At 54.7% G+C, this 22,341-nt stretch overlaps 1 protein-coding gene across 5 annotated transcripts; it reads left to right on the plus strand.

The window, feature by feature from the left end:
- The first annotated feature begins 2,378 nt into the window (after nt 1–2,378).
- DHCR7 (7-dehydrocholesterol reductase) lies at nt 2,379–22,004 on the plus strand. 5 transcript variants are annotated; one of them, XM_086383286.1, is made up of 10 exons: nt 2,379–2,462; nt 4,249–4,425; nt 8,411–8,539; nt 10,812–10,915; nt 11,465–11,687; nt 13,100–13,190; nt 13,844–14,057; nt 15,905–16,109; nt 16,915–17,046; nt 20,332–22,004. In XM_086383286.1, the coding sequence occupies exons 4-10, from the start codon at nt 10,818–10,820 to the stop codon at nt 20,794–20,796; spliced, it is 1,428 nt and encodes a 475-aa protein (XP_086239412.1). In that variant the 5' UTR covers nt 2,379–2,462; nt 4,249–4,425; nt 8,411–8,539; nt 10,812–10,817; the 3' UTR covers nt 20,797–22,004. The 5 variants fall into 5 exon arrangements, with proteins under 5 accessions (XP_086239412.1, XP_086239413.1, XP_086239410.1 ...); XM_086383287.1 differs by having other exon boundaries at nt 2,379–2,424; XM_086383284.1 differs by lacking the exon at nt 4,249–4,425.
- The last annotated feature ends 337 nt before the right edge of the window (nt 22,005–22,341 follow it).

The raw sequence follows: 22,341 nt of genomic DNA on the forward strand, positions 1-22,341 counted from the left end.
GGCCAAGGACCAAGAAGATACAATAAAACAAGACAGAAAGCAGTGCTGGGGCAGAGGTCTAGATTAAGGGAGGCTGAGGAACCAAGAGAACTAAATGCACAGCGTGGTTCCCCAGTTGGATCCTGGATTTTTTAATGAGCTATAAAGGATATATGGGCTTCCCTGATAGCTCAGTTGGTGAAGAATCCGCCTGCAATACAGGAGACTCTGGTTTGATTCCTGGGTCAGGAAGATCCGCTGGAGAAGTGATAGGCTACCCACTCCAGTATTCTTCAGCTTCCCTTGTGGCTCAGCTGGTAAAGAATCTGCCTGCAACGTGGGAGACCTGGATTCCATCTCTGGGTTGGGAAGATCCCCTGGAGAAGGGAAAGGCTACCCACTCCAGTATTCTGGCCTAAAGAATTCCATGCACTGTACAGTTCATGGGCTCGCAAAGAGTTGGACACGACTGAGCAACTTTCACTTTTTCATAAAGGATATGATTGGGACAATTGGAGGAAACTGAATGTGAGTAGTATATCAGACAATAGCATTGAATGAATATGAAATTCCCAGAGTATGGCCACTTTATTTTGATAATGTAGGAGAATGTCCTTGTTATTAGGAGATGAAATATTCAGGAAAGAGGTATCATCTATAGCTAATTAGCGTTTCAGGAAAAATACACACAGCTACAGGAAGGCAGAGAGAAATTGAATGTGGCAAACTTGACAGCTGCTGAATCTAGGTATGTGGGTGTTCACTTTACTATTCATTCAACGGCTTTGCATGTTTGACATCCTCAAAATAAAAAACTGCAGAGGGAACAAATGTTTCCATGAGGTACACAGAAACGCCCATGCAGACCCCTCTGGCAGAAAGGCTGATGCCCAGATGTTGCAAGTGGAGCCGCCCCCTGCCACCAGATGCTGTCTGGGTTCCACAGCCACCCAGGTCAAGGTCATGCCCTTGCAAAAGTAGCCTGTGTAGCATGATTGAGGGAGGCAGCGGTATATGAGAGAGGGTTGGCCGTTTCTGCTGTCAACAGAAATAATAAACCAATCTATAATAGGAATGCTGCTGCTGCTGCTAAGTCACTTCAGTCATGTCCGATTCTGTGCGACCATAGACGGCAGCCCACCAGGCTCCCCCGTCCCTGGGATTCTCCAGGCAAGAACACTGGAGTGGGTTGCCATTTCCTTCTCCAATGCATGAAAGTGAAAAGTGAAAGTGAAGTCAAAAGCTCAGTCCTGTCCCACTCCTAGCGACCCCATGGACTGCAGCCCACCAGGCCCCTCTGTCCATGGGGTTTTCCAGGCAAGAGCACTGGAGTGGGTGTAAGAGGAGACCTTGAGTCTTTGAAGTTTGCTGCTGGCAGCTAGCAGATTGCTGTTCTGAGACTAGCTGGTGGTCCTTGAGGGTGATACAGTTCAGAAAACTCAAGTTCTCAGTGACGCAGGAACATGTCTGAAACCCTGTCCACAGTGGTCATCCAGATCCATTTCAAATGCCTGAACCGTAGTTCCCCCATTTCGATTTTTTTAAATGGCCTTCTTTGTTTTGAATGGTTAAAGCAGATGTAGAACGCCCGGTTTAATAGGCCACAGACGGGTTGTTTTGGTGAGCCTACAGTTCGCGCCCCCCCGCCCCCCCAACCCCCCCCCGCCCCCCTCCCCCCCCCCCCGCATTCCCCATTCAAATTCTCCCTCTGGCCAACTCTGCTACTTCCTGTCCTCGAGGCTCTGCACAGCTGATCGGTGCCCTGAACTCCCTCTCTGGCCCCCTTCCAGGCGAGCCCTCACCTTCCAGCCGAGAGCTCTCCCTGACACCCCGAATAAAAATGCAGCCTGCACCGTCCTGCTTCTGTCTCCTCCACACCGGTTTTCACCATATTCCTCACTGACTGTTTGTTTACTGATCCCGCTCCCCCCGCACCGCCACCCCACCCCACCGTGCACCCCAAGGGCAGCGATCTTGTCTGTTTCGTGAGTTGATGTGGACCCGGCAGTCCGTACACGATTGGCTCAGTGTGTGCTGAGCGCCTTTGAAGCCCCACTGGCAGAAGAGGAAACAGGCTGGGGAGCTCAGCGGCCCGCCCACGACCGCGGCTGGGGACGCGCCCCCCAGGCTGGGCCGCGCTCCCGGGGCCCCTGGGCGCCGCGCTCCCGGGGCCCCTGGGTGTCGCCCCCGCCGGCAGGCGGCGCGCTGGGCAGGTCCTCCGCTGTCAGTCTAGCGCCCTGTGGCTGCCGAGAGGAGCGCGCGGTGGCCCGGAATCAGCCCACGGGGTGGGGCGAGGCGCCGCGGCCAATCGCCGGGCCCGAGGGGCGCCGGGTCGCACGGGGCCCGTCTGCGATTGGCCGCCTGTCTCTACACCTCATCATGGGGACTGGGCGGCGATCGGCTCAGACCGCGCAGGTCAGAGCTGGCGCGGAGCCGGGTGCGCAGGTGAGCAGGCCCGCCGCGCCGGTGTGGGCCGCGCGCAGGTGGGTCCGCGCAGGGGGCGGGTGGACAGATCGGGGGGCGCGCGCAGGCCGGGGGGTGGGCTGGGCGTGGAGGGCGGCGGGTGCTCCGCGTAGGAGCAGAAGCATGGGCAGGGGGGCGCGTGCGTGCGGGCGAGCAAAGTCTGGAGGTCCGGGGGCTTCGGGGATGCTCGTCCCTTGGCGGTGGTCGGGAGCTCCCTGGGCGAGCCGAGACGGGGCGAAGCCAGGTGAGTGCCTCTTGGGCCGGGGGGACGGCTTTCTTCCTCGGGTGCCCCGCGCGAGTGGGTGCAGTTTCCTGTTGAGGAAACATGGACCATCTGTCTGCTCACTGAGAAGGGGGGAGCCCGGAACAGCGGACTCTGAATTCCTAGGAATAGACTAATTGCAGGGGGGCTGGGGGGTGGGGGTCGGGGCCCCGGCCGGCAGTGCAGGAAGTTGCTCACAAAAGACCAAACGCGCCCTCCTTCTCTTCCAGCGTTCCCCACTAACTTAACTGATGGAGTAGTATTGCCTCTTTCTTGAACATGTTATAATTTTACGGAAAAGGTTTTTAAGGGTAGGAATTGCTCTGGTGAGATTTCAGACAAGAAGAGAAAGGAGGGAGGAAAACTGAAAAGGTGGAGATCGTGTTGATCAAAAGTGGTGTTTCCTGAATGTCCGGCGCTGTGCTGAATGTCCGGTGCTCTGAACTAAATTCTCAGAACACTGCGTTCTGGACATCACCCCATCTTACAGATGAGAAGACTGAGGCTCCCCAGAGGTGCAGTGACATGTGGAGAGTCGTGTACTTAGCCACACAGCTAGGGTTCAAACCCAGAGATACTGGCGACAGACTGGTTTGGAGGGAGGAGTCCTCAGGGCAATGGCTACATTTACTGGCAGCGTGGGGGGTGGGTGGGCAGGTGAACAATCCCAGGTGCCTTGAAGGCCCCCAGGAAGACTGGCAGGAACAGGCCTGAGGGGGTGGAGTTACCCCACCGGCAGGACACTCTCCACTGAAAAACCAGGATGGTTTCCCAGGCGAAAATCCAGAAACAAACATGCAGTTACTTCTTATAATAATTCTCATAAAAATCCTTCTGTATACCTACTGTTTAAAAAAAAAAGTTACAGATTAATGTAGTAGATTAAGAAAGTAGGTTAAGACTAAGATTAGAAAAAGCCAAGAAATGAAGTTGCAAAAGAATTTGGAGGTAAACTAACTTGGGGGGAAAAAAGGAGGTTGGGTGTGTATCTAGTGACAAGTAGCTTGCTGACAATCTGGAGAATAAGCAGCCAAGTTCAGGGACTCCTGGGGCTGGACTGAGGGGATTTGCACTTTTTTAAGAAATCATTTTGTTTATTTGTTTCTGGCTCTGCTGGGTCTGTGCAGCTTTGAGGGTTCTCTCTGGTGGCAGCGAGCAGCGGCTGCTCTGTGGTTGCAGTGCTCAGTCTTCTCATCGCGGCAGCTTCTCGTGTGGTGGAGCATGGGCTCGAGGGTGCTTGGGCTCAGCAGATGCGCACCATCAACATCCGACACAGGCCTAGTTGCTCCGAGGCATGCGGGATTGTCCTGGATCAGGGACTGAACCCACATCTCCTGCCATGGCTGGCAGACTTTGTTTTTAACCACTGAGCCACCAGGGAAGCGCCTGGACTTGGATGCTTGACTTCTAAATGTGATTGTGTTTAGGGAGCATGTTTTTCATCGAAAAACAGAAACCCTTGCATCTGCAGTCAAAGCTGCAGTTTACCCTTTGGAATTAGAGAGTTAGAATTAGGACTTGGTGTTTCTGGAATTTCCTTCCAGGGCTCTTGCCTATTTCTGGAGGCCCCAGAAGGGCCTCAGGCGTGGGTTGTTCTGCCCCAACCAGGACCTCGACCCTCTACACAGCAGCCGGACCAGAGCGCTCCAGGGCCAAGCTCTGGGAAGGGCCAAGAGCCATCTCTGCATTCGGCAGCTGAGGCTTGTGAATTGCACGTACAGGTGAGGGCATGACCACCCCACCCAAAGTGGGTGGGAGGGTGTGAAACTGCAGGTAAACTCAGCTATCACCCCACACATCGCTGCCCCCTGCCTTGAGGACCGATGACCTCCCTGCCCCCAGAGAGAGCCACAAATGTTCCCAGAACTGTGGATTTAAGGACTCCCAAGAGCTATTTCAACAGCTCTTTTTATTGTTGTTAAATTATTTTATAATACAAGTACATGTCTACTAGAAAAATCAGGAAAAGGGGCTGGGGCCCCCACGTGGAAGGCCCACAGTGTTGAGGATTTTAGTGTGTGGCTTTAAAACATAGTATTTAATTTGCCTGTGCCCAGTGCTAGTTGCGGCAGGTGGGATCTAGTTCCCTGACCGGGGGTTGAACCTGGGCCCCCTGCCTTGGGAGTACAGAGTCTTAGCCACTGGATCAGAGTGACTTTTTGAATCGCTTCTTAGGGATAGACTGTCTTGCAGCTTGCCCTCGTGCTGGTACCTACCAGGGAAGCTTCTTCCGTGTTAACCTCATTCTTTGTAACAGCTGCTGAGTATTCTCTGTACCAGGGTGCGTTGTTCATCTCCTATTGATAGTCCTTTTGTCAGCTCCAATATGTTGCAAGTGCTCCAGAATGGAAGTGCATGCATCTGCCTTTTCACACAGCCATCTGTTTATGTCCCGGGATAAATTCCAACAAGTAGCAACGGAGCCAACCCGCAAGTCTACCTGGCCTCTGGAACTGTCCTCCAGTTGAAGAGCAGCTGCCTAGCCCTCACTGGGCCTGAATTCTATCATCCCTTTAAGTACAAGTTAGGGCACTTCTGTCTTTTTATGTGTCTCCTACTCCTTAGACAGACACATTTCTAAACCAGAACCTCTGCTGTTCCAGTAATGTTCCAGCTGCTTCTCTATGTGTGTTAGGATAGTACCTAGCCCAGCACTCACAAAGTGACTGTTCTCATCGCTGCTCTGAATTTTTGATTTTATTACTATTTTTGTTTTGGCTGTGCTGGGTCTTCGTTCTCAGCTTGTGGCAAGCGTGGGTGCGCTCTGTTGCGGTGCGTGAGCTTCTCGTTTTGGGGCTCCTCGTCATGGAGCGTGGCCTCAATGGCTGTGTTGCAGGGGCTGTGTTCCTCTGTGGCATGTGGGCTCCTCTGGGACCAGGAATCAAACCGGTGTCCCTGCATTGCGAGGCGGACGCTTAACCACTGGACCTCCAGGGAAGCCCCACTACTCTGAATTTTACTCCTCCGCCTCCCAAGTGCGTCACAGGAGGTGGTGTGCCCCGCAGACCCAGCTCCGTCCCCGGAGGTCTGTGCTAGCTACTTTCTCCACTTTCCTTGCCTCAGCTTCCCCATCTGTAAAACTGGGCCCGATGACGGCAATCTCGAGAGCGGGCTGGGAATTCTCTGGGTTCACAGGTGCTGGCAGCTTGGTAGCTGCTCGGCGAATAGTGGCCCCTGTGACTGCCTGGTCACCCAGGGACGGCCCCCACGGGATCTTGTGCTCCCCTAACACCTTGCTGCTCCCCCAGCAAGAATCAGAGCCTGCTTCCCCTCCCCTGGAAAGGTGGTGGGCTTCCGACTCAGTGTAGCCAACAGAACGCTCTGGGAGTGATGTTACGTGCCTTCCCAGGAAGAAGAGGTAGCTTGGGCACCTCCTCCCTCCGCCCTGAGGCCTCCATGCTGGGAGGAAACCCAGGCTCACCCACATCATCACATCCCAGGCTGGAGCTAAGCTAGCCAGCCTCCCCAGGTCCCTGACCCACAGGAACACTGAAAGAGGGCAAAGGATGGTTTGGTTTGGTTTGGACCACACCGCTCATGGGATCTTAGTCCCCTAATCAGGGACTGAACCCAAGCCCTCAGCAGTGAAAGTGCAGAGTCCTAACAACTGGACGGCCAGGGAATTCCCGAAAGACTATTGTTTTCAGCCTCTGTGCTGAGAAGAGATGAGTTGCGTGGAAGGCAGCAGGATGGTTCAGGGTTGGGCATTGCAGGGGCATCCGCCTTAGACCTCTGCCAGGCTGAGCTTCACCCCGACACCCTGCTTGAGCCCACCTTCCTGAGGCCTGGGTGGTGCTGACGGTGATCTTGGCAGTGACTGCCTCTCTGGGAAGAAGTTTGATGGGCCTTGGGAGGGGCTTTGAGCACCTGGCCCCAGGACCTCGTTTACCCCACAGAGTGGGTTACTTTGTAGATGAGGAAACTGAGGCCAGTGAGTAGAAGTAGCTGCTCACGGTCACCCACTTTGAGTTCCAAGTGGGGACGTGTTGGCAGCAGACCTGATCCTGCAGGGAACTCACAGCCTTGCCAGTGGCATCTGGGCCACCTGGGCATCACCGTGCCATCCCATCTTTGCCATGCTTCTGCACCTCTGATGCTTCTCCAAACACCAAATCCTCAAGATGCCAAAAGGGCTGGCACAGGACTTAGGTCATCTGTTGCATGGGTCCCGGGCTGTTGATGGTGGTGTTCTCAGCTAGGAACGCTGAAGGCACTCACCTGGCCTGCTTAACTGTGAGAAGCCCCATAGACACTGCTCCCACTGGGACCACGTGGTGGCCAGACCGGCCTTGCAGTTCTCATGATTGCAGGACACCATCAGCAGAAGCCATTAGGGAAGGTTGAGGAACAAGGTTGATTACTCACAGGTCTTGTGGGTACTTGCCTGCCTGCATCCACTCAGCCAGACTGTGTGTGGAAAGAGGATGAGTGTGTGGGCCTAGAGCCCTGCCTTTATCAGGGCGTGAGAGTGGAGTGTCTAGAGTTTCATGGGCTCACTCTTTTTAAAAAAATATTTGTCTGTTTTTAAATGGAAGATAAGAGCTTTACACTAGTGTTGATTTCTGCCACACATCAATATGAATCAGCCATAGGCATACATACGTCTGCTACTTCCCATCTCCATGAACCTATTTGCAGGGCAGCAATGGAAACACTAGTCACGCATGGATGTGAGGGTTGGACCATAAAGAAGGCTGAGCACCAAAGAATTGATGCTTTTGAATTGTGATGCTGGAGAAGACTCTTGAGAGTCCCTTGGACTGCAAGGAGATCAAATCACTCAATCCTAAAGGAAATCAACCCTGAATATTCATTGGAAGGCCTGACACTGAAGTTGAAGCTCCAATACTTTGGCTACCCAATGCCAAGAGCCGACTCGTTGGAAAAGACCCTGATGTTGGAAAGACTGAGGGCAGAAGGAAAGGGGGTGACAGAAGATGAGATGATTGGATGCATCATTGATTCACTGGACATGAGTTTGGACAAACTCTGGGAGATGGTGAAGGACAGGGAAGCCCGGCGGGCTGCAGTCCACGGGGTCACCTGTGGAACTCAAAATGCGGCCCGGGGAGCTGACCAGGGTGCCGAAAAGCCCCATGCACTTCCTTGGCTCCTCCCTGAGTGTCTGTGGGGGCTTTGAAGCCCCAAGACACTCAGGAAGGTCACTGGGCCCAGTAAGTCTGCAGAGAACCAGGCTCCAAGCCCAGATCACTGTCTGTGATGCCCTGTATTCACGGCACTCACTTGTTCCAGGAACGCCTAGGGAGAAGATGCATGTTTCGGGGAAGGGGTGGGCGTGGGGGTGGAGTGGGCAGCGTGGGACTTGATCCAGGTCGATGGTGTAGACATTCCAGGGTCGTGTGCACTGCCCAGTCTGAGTCTGCAAAGAGGCCAGCTTGGGCTGTTCATCAGTCCACCGTGTTAAGGCTCATCTCCAGGGCAACTCCTCCAGGAAGCACCCTCCATCCAGCTCTACCCATTGTTTATAAGTGCTTCCTCTTTGGCAGACATCGTGTGTGCCAGGCAGAGAAGCTACAAGATAAGATTACCTTATCGTGGAGATCCCCACACAAGAGGCCTCTTGCACTTTCAAACCCTGGGTGCTGAGCCGCACCTTTCGCTTGGTTACCAGGTGGGACTTGAGAAAATTATCATTTCTGATCCTTATCTCCCTGAGTCTTTTCGTCACCTTTGTGTGCCCTGCAGGACTCCGTTCAGCGAGTTGAAAAGGATCTCGCAGGCCTGTGGAGCATAGGAGTCTAGAGAGTTGAAAGGGGGCAGTTCAAGAAGGAAAACCTACATTCTGCAGTGGAGCCGCTTGGAAAGAGGTTGGAGGTAAGCACCTCTCAGGGCTGCTGCTTGCTTTCAAAGGCAGCTGGTCCATCAGCGCTCAGTGTCCACTCCTGCCTGATACTTAGGAAAAAAAGTTAGTTACTTCCTGGACACCACCCTCTCCCCTATTTTCAGCCGTCTACTGCTAAGGGTGTCCCTTCCACATTTATTAAAAATTCAATGCTTATGACAGAGGTGCATGGATGGTTCAGTGGTAGAATTCTCACCTGCCACGTGGGAGGGACACATTCATTTCCCGGCCCATGCAGCCACAGCGTTCCCTTTTGGGGCTTCTCTGGTAGCTCAGGCGGTAAAGAACCCACTTACAGTGCAGGAGACACAGGAGACCCGGGTTTGACCCCTGGGTCAGGTGGATCCCTTGGAGAAGGGAATGGCTGTCCACTCTGGTATTCTTGCCTGGGAAATCTACGGTCCATGGGGTGGCAGAGAGTCAGACGTGACTGAGCAGCTCACACACACGTGACAGAGAGGTGAATGAAGGCCATTATAAGCTTAAAATAATTATGTGGGCTTGTTTTAATCCTTAGAAAACATGCTTTTGTGTCCAAAGTTAGCTCCTAGCCTATACTTTTCTGGCCCTTTTGCAGTTTTCCAGCATGTTAATCAGAGCAACTGCCATGTACCAGGCTCAGTATTCTGTGTTTTGGGCTGTAAAGATGAGTGGCCCTCTGTCCATAAAGAACTCTTTGGTCTGCCTTGTACGTCATAAATGCTCCATAAAATAAGGTGTGAAAATAAAGTGATGTGCTGCAGTTTTCATCATTGAAAAATTTTAAGTGAATGTACAGTTGTATTAAAGCGACTCATCTCCACATTTAGAATAAAACCAGCATTAAAAGACTTACATATAAAAAATAAACAGCTCCCTATGTCATCTTAGAGTCTCACTTCCCAGAAGCAAGTACTTTTTCATTCTCTAAGCTACTTTTGTGTTGTTTTTTACTTGCTTATTTCTAAATGATTTCCTTCTAGCACCCTCAAGTTTACACATCTTTTTTTTTCTGTCTGGCAAAATTATTGTTTACTGATAAGCCACGTAATGTACTATAATTATGGTTTGGTATTTTTCCCCTTATATGGCTTTTTACTTATTTATTTATTTGGAGTTAATGGTTGCCTCCCTTTTTCCATGTGCTAAGGTTTCTGTGTACCTGTCACTAATTGCTTTTCCTGCATGTTATATCGGAGCCATCATAGTTATCAGTAATTTTTGTATACTCTCCAACACAACAAAATGTGCTGTTTTCATTCCCTGCTCCCCCCGCCCCTGGCCCAAAGCCATTCACCTTGTGCCACAGTGGGCTGGTTACTGTCTGGTCCAGTGCCCAGCTATTATCTTGGGATTTCCTCTTGTCCTTTAACTGGCCTTTTCTTTAGCAGCTTACGTTTCCCTCCAAATTTTTAAAGTTTTCCATCTTGGCTTCTAGAACCAGCTTGCTACTAGCATGATTCTTAATCCTGGATTTTTTTCCTGAAAGCATTGAAGATCATCTTTTTTTTTTTTTCACGCCTGATATTCTGAAACGTCACCATTGTGAATTCACTCTGGAAGGGGGCTGTCACTACTTCCTTCATGTTATGACCACGGGCTGGCTTGTCTCTTGGTACAAGATTAATGGCTCTGGGTGGGACGGAGGAATGGAGATATTGTGCTGGAATATGTAGAGCAGTTATTAATGTGTATGACAGCTCATTAGAGCATTCAGAAAAAAAAAGTAGTGGTAGATGCATAGAAATCTTAGTGAATGGAAAAAGTGAGGCAACCATTAACTCCAGGAAAAATAGAAAGTCATACTGAGGAGGGAGCATTTTATGAGACCTGAATAAGGAGACCTGTAAAGCGTGTTCTAAACAGAGAAGTAGCAGGTATCGTGAATAAGATAAATCACATTCATGGAGGGATAGAGACCTCTTGTGTGCCTGCAGCCCCAGGTGTGATGGGAGCGTGCCGGTGAGGGGGGGCAGGAGCACGTGGTGGGAGGCTTCTGAGCCACAGGTGTTTGGGTTTCTGTAACAAGAAGGATGTTCTGCTGTTGTTGGAAAATGAACTGAGATGAGAGCAGAAGCAGGGCTGGGCGGGAGGCTATTGCAGGTTCCGGGAGTGGGAGTCCCTGCCTGGAATCATCCATCCACGACCAGGTGGAGAGTCGGTGAATGAAGGAGTCTAGCCCCGTGGGGGCCTGAGAATGACAGCAGGGAGTTGCAGTGACCATTTGTCGGGGGATGATCTCAGCCTGACATCTCCTTCCCTCAGGGCCCAATGGCTGCGAAGTCCCAGCCCAGCGCCCCTAAAACCAAGAGCACCAGCGGCCTCACCAACGGCAAGGCTGCAGCCCAAGGCCAGTGGGGCCGAGCCTGGTAAGCGTCTCGTCCGTCTTCCCAGCTGGAAAGTAAAGAGGGCTCTCGGATTTCAGGAACCTGTGAAAGCGATTCTTTATCAGTAGGACTGTCATTAGTAGCTGTTTGCCAACTTAGAAAGTTAGGAACCCGAAGAAGAATCTCCTGTAAAAGTTGATGTCAGGGGCAGCGGGCATCCTGGTTTTGCCCTTAGTGTGTAAGACACGGGGTCTTGGATCTCAGGCCACAGAGTGATGGGGACTTGGTGAGTGTCCCAGATGGCCCAGAACCGGAAGCCTCTGGACCCGTGGGGTGTGGAAGCCCGTCTGTGCTTGTGTCCTGGGCCCTGGGCTTTTTGGGGTGTCCATGGGCTTGTCGGCCTTCAGACTGCTCAAAGCGGAGCAGGCGAGCGGGGTGCCTTGCCTCGGCAGTGGGGGCCTTGGCCCTGCGAGCCGACAGCCTTCTCTCGGGAGGTGCTGGCTGGTGTGCCCGTGGGGCTTGGCGCCCCGCGTGCGAGGTCAGGGGGCCGGGCAGCCCCCCGTGACCTGCTGCCGTCCGTCGGCCCCGCAGGGAGGTGGACTGGTTTTCCCTGGCGAGCGTCATCTTCCTGCTGCTGTTTGCGCCCTTCATCGTGTACTACTTCATCATGGCCTGCGACCAGTACGGCTGCTCCCTGACAGTGCCCGTGGCGGACCTCGCCACTGGGCGGGCTCGGCTCGCCGACATCTGGGCCAGGACGCCACCCGTGACCGCAAAGGCGGCCCAGATCTACACAGCATGGGTCACGCTCCAGGTGAGCCCTCCCGGCCGCGTGGCGGGGGCTCCCCTCCTCGGGGTGGGATGGCGTCCGGCTCACACGGACATCCTTGTTCCCGGGACCCAGCCGGGCCTCACCCACCGCCTTGGCATCTCGGTGTCCGGCTCGCCTTCCACTGAGCCTCTGTGCTGAGCAGGGAGCAGTGCCCGCTTGGGAGGGCGTGAGGGCGTGGCTCACCCCCGGGAGGCCCTGTGCACGATGGGAAGCGTGTCCTAGGGTTTCCCAGCTCCTAAGAGCTGCTCTTGGTCTTGGCAAAACCAAGGCCATGTCCCCAGAGATGGTCACACAGGCCTGGCCAGTGGTGGGGGGTGGGGTGGGCCTTGGCTCTGCTGTGACCTCACTAGCTTCCCAACCAGAAGGAGTTCATCAGAAGGCTGTCTGCACCATGAACTCGGTGAACAGACAGTATTTAATATCTGAACAGACAGTGTTTAATATCTGAATATTAATAATGATGTTATCATTATCCTAGGAAATGGTGCAGGGAGATGCCCCCTGCCCCCCACCCCCAACCCCCAGGGTTTCCTGCCCTGGATGAAGGCTCTGACCTCTGCTAGCTGTCTCTCCCCACAATCCCAGCTTTCGGGCTTCAGCTTCCCTCTCATTTCAGGCCTCTTGGTCCTTTTGAGTAAAAGGTGATTTGGAGCCGTGAGAGTCACAGTAGCCTAAAGGCAGAAATAGCCCATGTGTGCATCGACAGACGTGGACACACACGTAGTGTGATCCAACAACAGGGCAGTGTTGTTCTCGTGGAAAGGAGTGAGGGTCTGACACAGGCTGCAACCCGGGCGCCTTGAGAACTTGATGTTCAGTGAGAGAAGTCGGCTACAAAGGGCGTGTCCTGTCTGATTCTGTTTATATGCAAAGTCCAGGGCAGGCCGATCCAAAGAGACAGAAAGTGCATGGGAGGTTGTCAGAAGCTGGCGGGGAGGGGCCGCTGGGAGGGACTGCCGGGGTCGGGGGGGGGGGGGCTCCTTTTCCGGATGATAGGAATGTTCTGGAATTAGCCACTGGGGATAGGGGCACAAGCTTGGGAATACGCTGCACACTTTCAGTGAGTACTTTTCAAGGGTGAACTGTATGGAATGTAAGCTAGTGGGCTCTCCCAAAGGGAGTGGCTGAGCCCTGTGGGGAGACGGCGTGGGTGTTCTGAGTGGTGGTGACGAGTTTCCTGTTCAGGGCTCCCTTCAAAGCCCGCCGTCAGCCTGCGGTCGGCGTTCCCAGAACCGTAAGCTCCTCTGGAAGAAGTAACCAGCCACAGTCATGGCTTCTCCCATTCGTGTGGCATCTGCCCGTTCATCGTCTCAAGTGATGGGTACGGCCGTGTCGAGGCACAGCCAGGCCCCGCAGCCCCCGGGGAAACTGGCTGAAACATCTCTGCATTGCAGGTGCTTCTGTACATGCTGCTTCCTGACTTCTGCCACAAGTTTCTTCCGGGCTACGTGGGGGGCGTTCAGGAGGGCGCCGTGACTCCCGCAGGTAACCCGGGGTCCGCCCCCGCTCGCCCACGTGCCGCCTTTCCCTGTCCGTTCCTCTTACAGGGCCTGACCCCACACCCACCCCACCAACACACATACACACACAGCTTCCAGGGACGGCCGCCAGAGGTGAGGTCAGAAATCACATTCCCAATCAGGGAATGAAATAGCCCCCGCTCCCTGCTGGTTGTGTGGCTGGGCTTACAGAGCATCTCCCCGGCAGGGACACTTGGAGTCCCCCAGGGGCACCGCAGGGGCCCAAGCTTTGACTTACAGGGCCTTAGGGCCGACTGGTCCATTCATTCCCCACAGTCACTGAGACCCCGGCCCAACCCACAGAGAGCTCTTGGCTACCCTCCCCCCACCCCCAGCCCCACGAGGTGCCATAGGGGACCCTCGTCCCTTCTGCTGTGGCTCCAGCTCAGCCTCGGGCCGGTTATAGATGTCCTGCGCCCTCTCTTCCCCTCAGCCAGAGTGAGCGGTTAGTCCTCAGCTCACAGTGTGAGGTGTGCTGCTGGCGTGTTGACCCTGAGGGCCTGAGTGAGTGGCAGGAGCCACTGACTGGCTCTGGGGGCTGGGGTCTGGGGACCCCAGAAAGGAGCCAGGAGCAGTCACAGTGGGCAGACGGCCCCGCCTCGCGTCTCCCCTCCGCAGGAGCCGTCAACAAGTATGAGATCAACGGCCTGCAGGCCTGGCTCCTCACGCACCTCCTGTGGTTCGCCAACGCCCACCTCCTCGCCTGGTTCTCCCCCACCATCATTTTCGACAACTGGATCCCGCTGCTCTGGTGTGCCAACATCCTGGGCTACACCGTCTCCACCTTCGCCATGGTCAAGGGCTACCTCTTCCCCACTGACGCCCGGGAATGGTACGTCCTCAGTGGTCGCCTGAGCCCTAGGTGGCAGGTCAGAGCCTTTTTCTAGTAAGTTGGGCTAGGACTTTGCAAAAGTCTGAGGATTGAGCATCACTGAGCAGGAGCTCAAGGGACCGTGATGGACTCTGAGGAGCATTTGTATTGAATGGGTACCTTCTCCTACTTGGGGAGGATGCAGTTGAAGGTGGCCAAGTCTATCTTCGGTGGCTAAGTTATCTCCAGCAGGGCCATAGGGAAGAAGGAGGGCGGGAGAGGCAACTCCTTCTTGCTGTGAAACATCAGTGCGGCCTAAAGCAGTCTTAGTAAGAAGTCTTGTTATCTCAGTGGCTTTAATGTAATAGCTTCCCAGGGAGAGCCCTACTGATTGGTGTCCATTCTCATGGAGCCTTGAGTGAGATAGTTAGCAACCATCCAACTACCCATCTCTTCATACATGCATATATCCAATTCTTCATTCATTCATCTACCACCCATCCATCCATTTATCCATCCGTCCATCCAACACATCCACTCATTCACCCGTCTACCCATCCAACCACCCATCCATTCATCCACTCTCTACCCATCCAATCACTCATCCATCTGTCCATCCAACCATCCACTCATCCACCCATGTACCCATCTACCCATCCAACCACCCATCCATCTACCCATCCAACACATCCATCCAACCATCCACTCATCCAACCATCCACCCATCCAGCCACCATCCATCTATCCATCTATCCCACATCCCCCGTCCCTCCCTCCCCATCTCCCTGTATCCATCCATTGACCCATGTCCCCACCCAGCCATCCATCCACCCAGCCATCCATTCATCTATCCATGCATCTACTTATCCTCACATCTCTCCCTCCCCGCCTCCTTCCATGGACACATTCATCAAGAGATGTTTGTTGGGTCCCTCCTGCAGACAAGTATAGGCAGTGGGGCTTTAGGTGTGAACAAGATTCTAGTTCTCAGATTGCATTTTAGTTTTGGTTCCAGATGAAAGCAAAGTGCTTCCTTTAACTGTTAGCCCTGGGCTCTTAGGAAGCGTGTTTGGATTCTGGCACTTTGAGCTTGTGTGATGATCGAATGACGAGGCTGGCCTTCTATGCCTCGTGGAAATCATTGTCTCTGCTTTATAGTCACACTCCCTGTTGTAGACTTTGTATATTTTGCTTCTTTCTACTTATCCTAGTTGAGGGAAATGGACATGAAAATACGTTTCCCTAGCTAACACGGAAATCCCCGTGTATATGCAGCAGGCGGTAGTGTGAGTCCCCAGCTGGGTTATCCTGGCTGATTCTCTGTCACGCCTGTGGTCAGGTGATGAGGGCAACAAAACATGTAAAATTTGCCCAGCAAGGCATGGGTGTGGGCCCTGGAGCCGGACACCTGGCTCTGAGGCTGGCACTGTTTTTCACGTCTGCCTTGGCATCGTTTATAACCTCACTTGCCTATGGGGGCCCGAATGCTCTATGAGTCCTTGAGAAGAAAATCTCTGTCCAGTCGAGCCAGTTGGGCAGCTCACCTCCGGGGAAGCTGGACGTGGGAGGAGGATCCTGGGCACCTGCCCAGGTACAGTCTCCCCACCTTCGTTAGGACAGAGTGAGCATCTCAGCTCAAGGCCGGGCTGAATGCCAAGTGAGGTATCACGGCTGTCGGGGAGGGGGCCGGAGGCTCCCGCGGTCTCTGCGTGCTGGGTCCTTGCAGCTCACGGCAGGCCTCCCCCGGGTCTTCTCTCCTGGGCCTGCAGTACCCAGGCCGGGCTGCGCACCTGTGTCCAAGCCAGCCAAGGAGGCTGCTTGTGAGAGGCACTCGTTGACAGCATGCATCTGTTGTTTGTGTTTTCAAGCAAATTCACGGGCAATTTCTTTTACAACTACATGATGGGCATTGAGTTTAACCCCCGAATTGGGAAGTGGTTTGACTTCAAGCTCTTCTTCAATGGACGCCCCGGGATCGTCGCCTGGACCCTCATCAACCTGTCCTTTGCAGCCAAGCAGCAGGAGCTCTACGGCCACGTGACCAACTCCATGGTCTTGGTCAACATCCTGCAGGTAGCCTGTCTGTGGCCTGGGTCGGGGGCTGTGAGCTCGGACACCGACTGGGTGCTGGGGAAACCCGAAAGCCAGATTGCGTTCAAAAGACAGTAAGAAATATTAGTCGCTCAATCAGGTCTGACTCTTGGAGACCCCGTGGACTGTATAGCCCACCAGGGTCCTCTAGCCATGGACTTCTCCAGGCAAGAATACTGGACTGGGTAGACATGCCCTCCTGCAGGGGCTCTTCCCAACCCAGGGATTGAATGAACCCTGGTCTCCTGCACTGCAGTCAGCTTCTTTACCATCTGAGCCACCAGGGAAGTCTCTTGAAAGACTGTAGAGGGGGGTCGGCACCCTTCGCACGTGTCTGGGAGGCTAGCTGCAGAGTGGGAGGCGAAGGAGTTGTGTCCTCACCTATCAGGAGCGGCACTGGCCCTGGGGACTCGTGTGGCCCATGGCGAACTCCAGTTTGCCCCTCAGGCGTGTCAGTGGTCCTGGCAACATGGCTCTGATGGCCGTGGAAGGACCCCGTCCCAGTCCCCCACCCCCAGACCCATCTCTCTGCTCCCAGCTCCACGGCTCTGGGCAAGGGCATCCAGGACATTGCTGGGCACCCCTCTTCTGGGCCACGTGTCATCTCAGACTGCACACAGGGACTCCCTCCCCCACTTATCCCCTGATGGCCCAGGCCCGGCAGGAAGTGCAGCAGCTGCCCCACGGTGCCTGTCACCAGGGGAGCTCAGGGCCACCCAGGGACCCCGTCCCGTCCTGGAGCGTGGTCTGTGCCTGTGGTCAGTATACAACCGCTCCTGTGTTTCAGGCCATCTACGTGCTGGACTTCTTCTGGAACGAAACCTGGTACCTGAAAACCATCGACATCTGCCACGACCACTTTGGGTGGTACCTGGGCTGGGGGGACTGCGTCTGGCTGCCATACCTGTACACGCTGCAGGTGAGGAGTGGGCCAGGGAGCCCCCCATGATGCTCGCCCCCCCTGCCCAGCAGGACCTTCGGTGGCCAGGTCCCCAGGCATGCCCAGCACTGCCCTCAGAGCAGACAAGCTGAGCACGTGCCAAGCCTTGTCCTTGTCCAAGTGTCTGGATTTTTCAGGTGGTATGGGGGGGCACCAGAACCTGGAGAAGGGAGGCTGGTGCCCCTTTAGGGAAAAGAGAAGGCTTAGTGTTATGAGTCAGCACAGACTGCTGTAAAAAATATCTCAGACCCGGCGACTTGAACAACAGGATTCACTGTCTCCAGGAACAGGATTCACTGGGATTCCTGGAGGGTGGACTCACAGGCCCGGGTGTGGGCAGGGCTGGTCCTCCTGAGGCCCCCTCCTGGGAGTGCAGATGGCCGTCCCCTCCCCGTGTCCTCACAGGGTCGTCCCTCTGTGTGTGTCTGTGCCCTGACCTCCTCTTCTTATAAGGACACCAGTCCTGTGGGTCTAGGGCCCACCCTCGTGACCTCATTTTACTGTAATCACCTCTTTAAAGGCCTGGCTCTAAATACCACCACCTGCTGAGGTCCTGGGCTCAGGACTGCAACATATGAATGGGCGGGACACAACTCAGCCCCTAAGACTCTGAGAAGAGGATGATTCAGAGTAGACTGTGGGTCTAAAGAAAGATCAGGGTGGATGTGAGATCAGGGTGGATGAAGGTAGCTATTGATATTCATATTTATTCCGATCTTAACACTGAAAGGATAAGAGGCCTGCTGTCCAGGCATTTTTTCCCTTTAAGGGTCTGAGTGTTCACACGTGAGTGGAGGACACGCTGGGGGGCCCTGCCCTGCCCTCTCGGAGCTCATGGCTGGGCAGGGAAGGGTCCTGACGCAGGCAGCCCAGGGCGGGGAGGGGGTGCTTGACAGGAAGTGGGGTGCTGACAGCTGAGAGAGGGCCAAGGAGGCTCCCTCAGCCTGGGCATGGGGATCAGCCAGAGCATCTTGGGGGAGCCACAGCCAAACCAAGAGCAGAATGAAAGAGTCTGGGGGTAAGAACGCTGCCAGGCTAGAGGCTGGGGGTGACCAGTCTAGAGGCAGGGCTCTGACGAGTCCAGTGCCAGGCAGGAGTCCTGGAAGAGGGGAGCGTTCCAGGGGAGAGGAGGGTGGAGGCCGACCGGGACCACAGGCTCCGGGAGAGGTTCCCTCGCGTGCATCACGAGAGTCGAGCGTAGAAACCTGCCTGGGGAGCCAGAGGGACCTGGCTTTGCGCCTCTGTTGGGACACCAGCCAGGGGACGGGGCCTTGAGCATCTCTGGAAAATCAGGGCAGACTCACCTTGGTTAGGGCTGGGCTGATGACTCGAGCTGGGCTGGGCAGCTCTGCCCCGGTACCCGCCGTGTCCTCTGTGCCACAGGAACCACCTCGCGGAGGAGGGTGGGTGGTTCTGAGGCTGTTGCTTCACTTCAGTCATGTCTCTTTGTGACCTCACAGACTGTAGCCGACCAGGCTCCCCTGTCCGTGAGATTTCTCCAGGCAAGAAGACTGGAGTGGGTTGCCATTTCCTTTTCCAGGGGATCTTCCCGACTCAGGGATGGAACCCGCATCTTTTACATTTCCTGCATTGGTAGGCAAGTTCAATACCACTGAGCCACCCGGGAAGCTCTCTGAGGCTGTTGGGGGATGTCCAGCCCTCCACACCATTCCCAGCTCACAGAGAAGAGCCCTTCTTTCCTCTGCGTGGTGTGCGGGCTCCTGTATAGGGAGGTTGCGTGAAGAGCCCGGCCGCATGCTGCCTGCTCGTGGCGTGAGCCCAAGTGAGGAGGTGTGGGGTGGAAGAGAACAGGTTCCTGGGCACGTGTGTGGTTCGCGGCAGCCCAGATGGCCTGCTTTAACAGGCTGTGCGAGAGTGGAGGGAACCAAGGTGGACAGACCCTGTAGGCTGGCCAGGATGAGCATGTGTGAGGCGGTGGGCGGTCAGCAAGTCCTGCCGTGACGGCAGGGCTGCTGTTACCTGGCTGACACCCCTGCGGCATCCCGCAGCAAGAGCAGGGAAGCAGGAAGGTCCCAGCAGAGCCGGCAGGGTGGAGGGGAAAGAGCCCTGGGCTGGAGGCTGGAAGTTCCAGCCTCCGGTCCCCACTCTGGGTCCTCTGCACAGACCCTCTGGACCCGTTTCTCCACTTGGTGGTTGCAAGCTCTCTGGTTCCCTCTACTGTGAGCACCATTTTCCAGGGATGCAAACTGATAGCAGTAGATCATATACACACACACACACGCACACACGCACACACACACGTATGTGTCTGTTAATTTGATTGTGATTGTGGTCCCGTCAAGTCCAAACTCTTCAGGGCAGCTGGTAGCAGCCTGGAGGTCCTGGGACGAGTTGCTACTGCAGCTGGGTCTGACAGCCGTCTGCTGGTGGAATTCACTCTTGTTCCTGAGTCTTTTAGTCTTAGTGTCTTCAGCTGATTAGATGAGGCCCACCTGCCTTGTGGAGGGTGATCAGCTTCATCCAGTCTAATTGGAAACGTTAATCACATCTTAAAAATACCTTTGTAGCAAGTAGACTACTGTTTGGCCAAGTATCTGGGTCCCATGGCCTAGCCAAGGGGACACAAAAAATTAACTATCCTATTCAAATGGTACTTTTAATATTATGCTGTGTGTGTTAATTGCTCAGTTGTGTCCAGCTCTTTGCAACCCCATAGACTGTAGTCCACCAGGCTCCTCTGTCCTGGGGATTCTCCAGGCAAGAATACTGGAGTGGGTTGCCATTTCCTTCTCCAGAGGATCTTCCCGACCCAGGGATCGAACGTGGGTCACTTTCATTGCAGGCGGATCCTTTACCATCTGAGCCATGATTGGAAGTCCCATATGCTATATATTTTACGTTTATACTGTATGTGATGTGTGTGTGTAGATAGAGGCAGATAACTAGCTAGGTGTGCGCCTTCCAACTCGCTTCAGTCGTGTCTGACTCTTTGCGACCCCATGGACTGCACCCCGCCAGCCTCTGTCCGTGGGGTTCTCCAGGCAAGAATACTGGAATGGTCGCCAGGCCCTCCTCCAGGGGACCTTCCCGACCCAGGGGTGGAGCCTGCGTCATTTGCACATGTACTGGTTTGATCCCCTCCGAGGCGGGTGCTTCTCTTCACAGGAGAGGAAACCCAGGCAGGGCCGGGTGGGCAGCTGGTCAGGGGCACAGCTGGGGTGTGAAGCTGGGCTGTGCTCCTGGGTCCATGGTCCGCCCACCGCCCGGACAGCGCCACCCCTGACCTCTCGCCTCGCCCCGCAGGGCCTATACCTGGTGTACCACCCCGTGCAGCTGCCTACCTACTACGCGCTGGGCGTCCTGCTCCTGGGCCTGCTCGGCTACTACATCTTCCGGATGACCAACCACCAGAAGGACCTCTTCCGCCGCACGGATGGGCGCTGCCTGATCTGGGGCAGGAAGCCCAAGGCCATCGAGTGCTCCTACACATCAGCCGACGGGCAGAAACACCACAGCAAGCTGCTGGTCTCAGGCTTCTGGGGCGTGGCCCGCCACTTCAACTACACGGGTGACCTGATGGGCAGCCTGGCGTACTGCCTGGCCTGTGGCGGCGGCCACCTCCTGCCCTACTTCTACATCATCTTCATGGCCATCCTGCTGACCCACCGCTGCCTCCGGGACGAGCACCGCTGTGCCAACAAGTACGGCCGCGACTGGGAGCGCTACACGGCCGCCGTGCCGTACCGCCTGCTCCCTGGCATCTTCTAGAGGGGCCCCGTGCCAGGAGGAGCCCCCGCGGGGCGGTGAAGAGCGCGGGTCCCAGCCCCGCCCTCCAGGAGCCTCCGCATCCTCACCTGTTAAATGGAGCTCTTGCCCCGAGCACAATCCCCAGGGTTCACACCAGCTGCCTTCTCACCAGCAGAAACACCTGTATGCAGCGCTGGGCGAGAGGATGACCTGGTCCGCCCGCGGATGACTCATCTCCTCTCTGTCTGCGGTCCAGACAGTGGGTGTCTGACATCGAAGGGGACGTCCTCCAGCCCCCTGGCCAGTCCTGCCCTTAGCTCTTGCTAAATACAGTAGCAGTGGCCCGCCAGCTCTGCGGGTTGTCGCTGCACTGCCTTCAGCTCCAGGTGCTGCCTGCATTGCCTGCTCGGCGGTGGTGAGCTGCGGCCTTCAGATTTTCTCCTTTGCACCCGCACTGCGTTAACACGTTTTTCTGTAGAGGGTGCTGAGGGACGCTGCACAACGAAGGGCCAGCTTCTGGTTCTGGTTCTTTACAGACTCTGCTCAGGTGACCCAGAGACCTTGGCCACCACCAAGGGGGTCTTCACCCAAGCGTTCTCCAAGGAGACCTGAACCCCGGCCTCGGGAGGGGACCCCTTTCTTAGCATGGCCGGCTCCTCAACCCACAGGTATTCTTGACTTTTAGATGTTACTGGCCTGATAGAGTTAATAATCCTTTATTCAGGTGTACTTGGGAGATATCGTGAGTTCAGTTCCTGACCACACCGATAAAGCAAACACAGTAAGTCCCTGACATATGAACAAGTTGTCATCTGAGAAAGCGTTTGTAAAGTCCAATTTGTTTGTTAAGTCTAACAGAGTTAGTGCAGGTACCCAGCTGGCACAGTTGGCTGTTTAGTACTGTGCTGTAATAGTTTTATAGTACTTTTCCTACAAATAAAACATTTTTAATCTCACAGGACATAACTTGAAAAGTAGAGTGGTACAGTAAAGCAGCTGGCGTACCGGGGCTGGCGTCGAGCGAACAGGCAAGAGGACTTACTGACTGGAGGCGGGGAGGGGAGGTGGGAGATGGCAGAGCGGAACGATGGCCAGCGGCAGCAGACGGAGGGCCAGCTGCAGGGCCACGCCTAACGTTGACAGGACACATGTTTGCATCTTTGAAAGTTCTCAACTTAAGGTTCCTGTGCAGAGGACTTCTGTGTCACAATAAAGCAAGTCTCATGAGCTTTTTGGCTTTGCGGTGCATGTAATTTATGTTTACACGATTCTGTACTCTTAGGTATGAAATAGCATTGTCCTAAAGGACAGTGTACATACCTTGATTAAAAAATGCTTTATTGCTAAAAAACGCCGAAATGATGACCATAGTCATATCAAAGGCCACTGATCACAGATCACTGTTAACAAATGTACCGGAAGTTTTGAAGTACGGCCATAGACGCCAAAATGTGACACAGGGACAGAGTGAGCAGAAGCTGTTGGAGCAATGGCACCAGGAGGGTTGCTGGACACAGGGTTGCCAGACATCTTCGATTTGTACAAAAGCTCCATATAAACCTCCCC

This window comes from Bos grunniens, chromosome 29 (assembly GCF_055505025.1).
Source record: "Bos grunniens cultivar Pamir isolate PY7600 chromosome 29, Bosgru_T2T1.0, whole genome shotgun sequence".
NCBI lineage: Eukaryota > Metazoa > Chordata > Mammalia > Artiodactyla > Bovidae > Bos > Bos grunniens.